At 42.6% G+C, this 6178-nt stretch overlaps 1 protein-coding gene across 1 annotated transcript in view; it reads right to left on the reverse strand.

Annotated features, from left to right (window-relative positions):
* LOC307260648 (uncharacterized protein) overlaps window positions 1–5524 on the reverse strand; it is a 28650-nt gene extending 23126 nt beyond the window's left edge. Inside the window, exons 1-8 of the mRNA XM_080040925.1 lie at window positions 5409–5524; window positions 2774–2947; window positions 2264–2371; window positions 2061–2141; window positions 1397–1404; window positions 936–1010; window positions 504–584; window positions 25–418 (exon numbers count right to left, since the gene is read on the reverse strand). Coding sequence (XP_079897051.1) covers window positions 25–418; window positions 504–584; window positions 936–1010; window positions 1397–1404; window positions 2061–2141; window positions 2264–2371; window positions 2774–2947; window positions 5409–5484 — 997 coding nt within the window. The 5' untranslated portion in view covers window positions 5485–5524. The remainder of the gene's footprint in view (window positions 1–24; window positions 419–503; window positions 585–935; window positions 1011–1396; window positions 1405–2060; window positions 2142–2263; window positions 2372–2773; window positions 2948–5408) is intronic.
* Window positions 5525–6178: the final 654 nt, after the last annotated feature.

Genomic DNA, 6178 nt, shown 5'->3' on the forward strand with positions numbered 1-6178 from the left:
GGCCCAACCCCTGCACCGCCAGGCCCGAATCCTGCACCTCCAGGCCCGAATCCTGCACCTCCAGGCCCAACCCCTGCACCGCCAGGCCCGAATCCTGCACCTCCAGGCCCAACCCCTGCACCTCCAGGCCCGTATCCTGCACCTCCAGGCCCGAATCCTGCACCTCCAGGCCCGAATCCTGCACCTCCAGGCCCAACCCCTGCACCTCCAGGCACGAATCCTGCACCTCCAGGCCCGAATCCTGCACCTCCAGGCCCGTATCCTGCACCTCCAGGCCCGAATCCTGCACCTCCAGGCCCGAATCCTGCACCTCCAGGCCCAACCCCTGCACCGCCAGGCCCGAATCCTGCACCGCCAGGCCCGAATCCTGCACTACCAGGTCCATAACCTGTTCCTCCAAGTGATGTTCCAGCCCCACCTAAGGTAAACACAAAAGAGAATCAGTCCTATTTCAGTGATTTAAACAGTTTAATATTAACTAGTAAATAATAAATAGCAAATACCGGTTTTTGCAGGTTTTGGACCAGTTCTTCCAGTTCCTGGGTACTGACCAGCACCGCCTGGTCCATAGCCTCCATACCCACCTGGTTCCAAACAGAGGTTTGTTTAATACACATTAATAATACACTTTTATTTTTTTACACATTTATAGAAACTGTAAGTATGTAACCAGTGAAAGAGAAGATAATTTTTTTTCGGGCATATCGTTTGGATTTTCAGATGAGCCATTCTGTGGCTAAATCGGTGAATGAATTAAACATTTCACTGTTCAGTGATTTTCATTGTTGGATCACAGTGCAATATGGAGATCAATTTACTTGATTCATTCACTCTTTGCTTATAAAAAGAAATAGAAAAAGACCTACTCAATGCATTTAAGACTTTTGAGTGTCATGAATGATGTTTCTAATGTTGATGAAATTAAAACCACTGACCTCCTGCTCCCTGACCTGTGCCAGTCCCGAGTCCTCCTGATCCAAGCGCTCCACCCAAACCCCCTGCCCCAAGGCCTAATGAACAGATGGAAAGGAAGCAGTACTTAGTAATTCCTACTTGCTCTATTAGTGACTACAATACACTACATCATAAATTAATGAATTCAGTGTGTCAATGTGCGACTCCACCCTCTTGTAATGCTATACATGTATGATGGCTGCAAGTGAAAACCAAATAAGGATTAACTTGCTCTCAAGAAAGGTTTATACACTTGTTTGAAGTGTATTGTAAATGTTTGACTTTAAAACTAAATCTGTAATATGATTTGGCTGTAGAGGGGTATATAACAATGACAGGGCTGCAGAGAGGTAACTGAAGCCTGTGTGTGGAGATGACTGAGTACACACATGTGTCCCTCCCATTACTTGTTCAGTTGAGTCAGGATGTGTGTGTCTTGTACTTCAGGGTCTAGCAGTGTTACAAAAACACACTTTGTGGGCATTATTGTGTAGCACAGGTGATCACATGTTTTTGGGTCAGGTGGCCAGACCATTAGTAAACTGGAAAGTGTGACATATGAGTCTGTTTCCTGTGCTAGCACTGACCCAAGTCTTGCCCACCAGCATCATGGGAGGAATTCAAAAGGTTCCACAAAAAAAAGGCTTAACCTCTTAAGAATCGTTTGAATATTATCTCATACAGTACATTCCTCAGCCTGCATAGGCAACTCGTACGTTTGGTGGATGAAAAACCGAGAGGCCAGAAATTCCAAAGCAAATCAGGCTTTAGGACTGACGTGATGACTTCCGGTCTTTATCAGGGACCTGCCATGCCTAATGGATTAGCCTTTATCACCTTATGTGCGTATGTGTGTGTGTGTGGGGGTACATGAGGGTGGTTGGCCCCTCAACAATGGCTTATAACTTTGAGGTCATAAGGAAATGAAATAATGGTACATGTATGCAATCCTTATCCTGCTACATGGAGGAGGAACAATATTTACAGTGCAGGGGGCTGACATCTGATCCAAGTGTGCATAACAGGGAATTTCCTCTTATTGTGTAGGACACATGTTGCAAACATATGTAATCTAAACCACTGTAAAAATAGATAAAACTCCATGCCTGTGCCTTGGCCACCTGGACCAGTACGTCCTGGACCAACTCCTCCAGACCCAGTTCCATAGCCTCCTGGACCGACACCACCTGCTCCAAAACCATCATTTATAATAATTAAATCAAAAGTAGCATTATGGAAATCTTTCTAGTCTTTACTCTTAAGATGGTGAAATAAACATCACAACATCAACCAGCCAAATTCATCTTACCAGCCCCAACGCTTCCAGGTAAGCCTCCTAGTCCACCACTGCCTGGCCCGAAGGTGCCGGGCCCAAAACCTCCTGGTCCGACTCCTGTTCCTTGACCACCATGGCCCCCTGAGAAATACAGTCATGGGGACATTGTGTGTTTAAAAACAAAAACAGCCAATGTATGCATTAAGATTAAGACAAACCAGATGTAGGGACAGAAACTGAAAGCAGTAACACAATGTACACACATTTACAGGCATAAGAGTTTATTTTCGGTTGAAATCAACAGGTAACTATTATCTCTATTATCTAACACACCTCCTGTCTTGCCTGTTTGGAACCCAAAACTCTTAGTAACTGAAGAAAATGATTAATATGGCAATTCATAAGACGAAATGTTAGATGTTAAAAGCTAATTTTCCACGAAAAACTGAAAGCTGATATCACAGTCTTCATACTCATAACTTCAAACTGAAGTCATAATCATTGTTTCCAAAAATGTTACAGATAACACAATATATCATCCACCTCCACCAACTCCTGGTCCAAAGCCTCCTAGGCCAGCACCAGCTCCCCCAGCTCCTCCACCAGGCTGAAATCCAGTCCCCGCTCCTCCTGGGCCAAATCCAGTCCCATGTCCTGCACCAGCCCCGATGCCGGCTCCAGCTCCTCCTGCTGCTCCACCAGCAGGTATATATACACCTGAAACACACAACCAGTTCAGAGTCACATCATACAAAGTTTATTTTTATTTTTATAATATCACAAAAAAAAGTTGGGTTGTATGAGCAAAATAAATGTAAACTATTTATTGTGTGTGTGTGTGTGTGTGTGTGTGTGTGTGTGTGTGTGTGTGTGTGTGTGTGTGTGTGTGTGTGTGTGTGTGTGTGTGTGTGTGTGTGTGTGTGTGTGTGTGTGTGTGTTGTGTGTGTGTGTGTGTGTGTGTGTGTGTGTGTGTGTGTGTGTTTGTCTGTGCATAGCGGTTATCAGCCCTACACCCTGTGTCCCGAGTACCTCTGTAGCTGATAACAAACCCCCCTTCTGCCCTTCATCCAAAAGGCATGCTTCTTTGGTCATGATTCTCACCCTTTTTTGCACCTATGTTCTGTTTCACAAATCACGATAGCCAAAAATAGAAACACACAGAGAGCGGAGAACTATAAAAGGAAAGGTTTTCTAAGATCCCACAGTCCAGATGTGAAAAATAAGAGGTCTGTAGGGATTCCTAAAGAATGAGAGTTACTGATCTCACAGTAATGCCATGTACAACTCTTTAACAACACACACAGTGCATTACTTAGCCGTATACTCATTCACTGTATTCTGAAGGAGAGAAACCTAGGGGCTTTCGTTGTTTTGGGAGGAACTGTTATTGAAATGAAGTATTGGACAGGTAATGATAAACGCTTAAATTCACAAGAGATGTGTTAAACTATAACATTACATAAAACAGCAGGGCTTTGCAGTGAATTCAAATAAAGACAATAATTCTTTAATTCGACATGTTGAGATTGTCCATGTAGTGACATTAGTATCTCATTACCGAATAAGTAATGTTTGTCTTTTTTCATTACTCTGTCCATGATATCATGCTGTAACCATTGTTGTTTTTAGCCGTTCTGGCAGGGCTGCTATGGATGACTTATTCAGACCAAAATATCTCAAATGCATCAGAAGGATTGCCCCATTAATGAGCGCCAGAGATTCTACTGACTTTGTTGATCTCTAGATTTTGTTCTTGCACCATTGGCACGGATTTAGACGCAATGACTGAATATAAATGTTTCCAATTATTCTATCTAATAGCTTGTTTTTCTTTACAATGAGGATTACAGCCTCACAGAGCCGCTAACATGGCTGAAGAATCTAAATCCTGTTGAATGTGCACTGGAAACTTCTGAATAATAAAAAATTTAGCGAGTATGTACGTAAATCACATTATACAACCTGGTGGTCAAGAGGTCAGAGACACTTACCATGATAGCACGATTTCCCTTGTTTGAGACTTTTGTTTATACTGTCGTCTATCTCTTCAAGGCACTTTGCATCTCAAACATTAGTATTTTCATAACACTGTCTGCTGTTTGCAACAATGCAAACATAGCTGGTACCATGTATGTTTTGAGCTGAGAGGTTGTTAGTTTACTTATGATTCGAGCTGACTGGTCATAAATGTAGAGACTCAAATGCAAATACTTATTCAGTCCCCTTCAGTAAAAGCAAAACAACTGAAGCTTAACAACCAACATTTATGAATTTGAATTTAAATTCAAATTTGAATAGCTTGGAGCAGGATTTTTTTTTTAAACCACCCGTGGTCTCCTCTAAAAACAAGAGGAGGAGCGTGAGGGGAACATCCTTGTATCAACCAAAGGGCAAGACAACAAGACAGGATCTATAGGGATGAGGTCTGGAGCGCATTGGTTGTTGTTAAAGTTTTTAATAAGGTTCTGCACCTCATTAGACTTATTGAGATGTAAAATGCACCTGAGAGTCACTGAGAACAACACTCTTATCATACTTGTTGTTCTGATTTAGAGTGTTTACATACAAAGGTGCCTTTGTTCAGACAAACATCTGGACATTAAATGCTACGTAACCTATCTCTACATTTATAAGAAGACCAGTTTTGTTTATTACTAAGACAATAAGGCGCTCTGGAGTTGGCAGTCCTGAGGAAAGCGGTTTTATCACGAATGGTCCAACACAAGCTCAGTCCAGTATTCACCAGATTCATAATCTGACAGCAACTAATTAGAATAAGTTTACTAGCTCTTAGTCTTGAACTCATACCTTCCTAAGAAACTCACAGAGAAGATACATATTTAAAAAAGGATGCAGGGAAAATAATAAGCCAGTGATATCAACATATGGAAACATTGTCACCTTTCTTCAGTTTGAAATAACATCAACTCTTTGCATTCTAGGATATGTTTTTAAATCATCATCATCAACAATGTGCAGCAATTACTATCCTACATAACCTCAATACTATCATCATCATTATCATAGTCATTATAGTCTCACAAAAAGTAAGTAAAGAAAAGAGAACCTGAGTTCATGCATCCCTCCTCTGCAGACACTGCTGCATAAACTATGAGGAATCTGACCCACAGGTGCTGCAAGCTGAGCGCCGGAGCACATGTAGTAAAAGGGGACCCACCTCCTTGCAGTGAGGGTCTCCACAGAGCCAAGAGAAGGACTCCGTGTAGGTACGTGGCCACCGTCCCTCTCGCCATGTCGCTCCCAAATGTCCCTCTCCTCTCCTGAGCTCAAGGTTTTATCCCCAGCAAGTGTATCAGGTCTCAATAAGGCCTTAAGAAAGAAGGAGGGATGAAGTTTGAGAGGGGAAAAATGGGAGTACAGGATGAAAGACAGGACCCTGTGTAATTGGCTAAGAGACACACACACACACACACACACACACACACACACACACACACACACACACCAAACAAATCTATAAGGAAAGAAGGAGGGAGAGAAAAAACTGGATCACCTCATTAAACCAAATGGGTTGTTCTAACCCCCATCGACTATTGGGCTGCATTTATTTGGTTCTCCAATGCTAAAAAGAGGGGGGATTAATGGGGTCTGGGGTGCTGTCAGAGAGAGAGAGAGAGAGAGAGAGAGAGAACAAGTATAAGAGTCAAGCAAGTCTGTGAATTGTAATAACTTGGGGTCTCTGCTTTTCCCTCTTACCAAGCACCACAAAAAGAAAAAGGGAAGAGTTTCAGAACTTCCTTAAAGTTGGAGTCAGCAATTCTGGAGAACACTTATTGCCAAATCACTTTTAAAAAACAAGGTCTCTTCACAATCTGCTACCTGTCCAAACCGTGTTGGTGCTGAAAAAGAAATTTGGTGTTAATACACAGCCTAGGCTCTGTAAACAAGTGTGTAAACAAAGGGGTTCCACCGTAGCTAGCACATGCC

This window comes from Ammodytes marinus (genome assembly GCF_949987685.1).
Source record: "Ammodytes marinus genome assembly, chromosome: 14".
Classification (NCBI taxonomy): domain Eukaryota; kingdom Metazoa; phylum Chordata; class Actinopteri; order Uranoscopiformes; family Ammodytidae; genus Ammodytes; species Ammodytes marinus.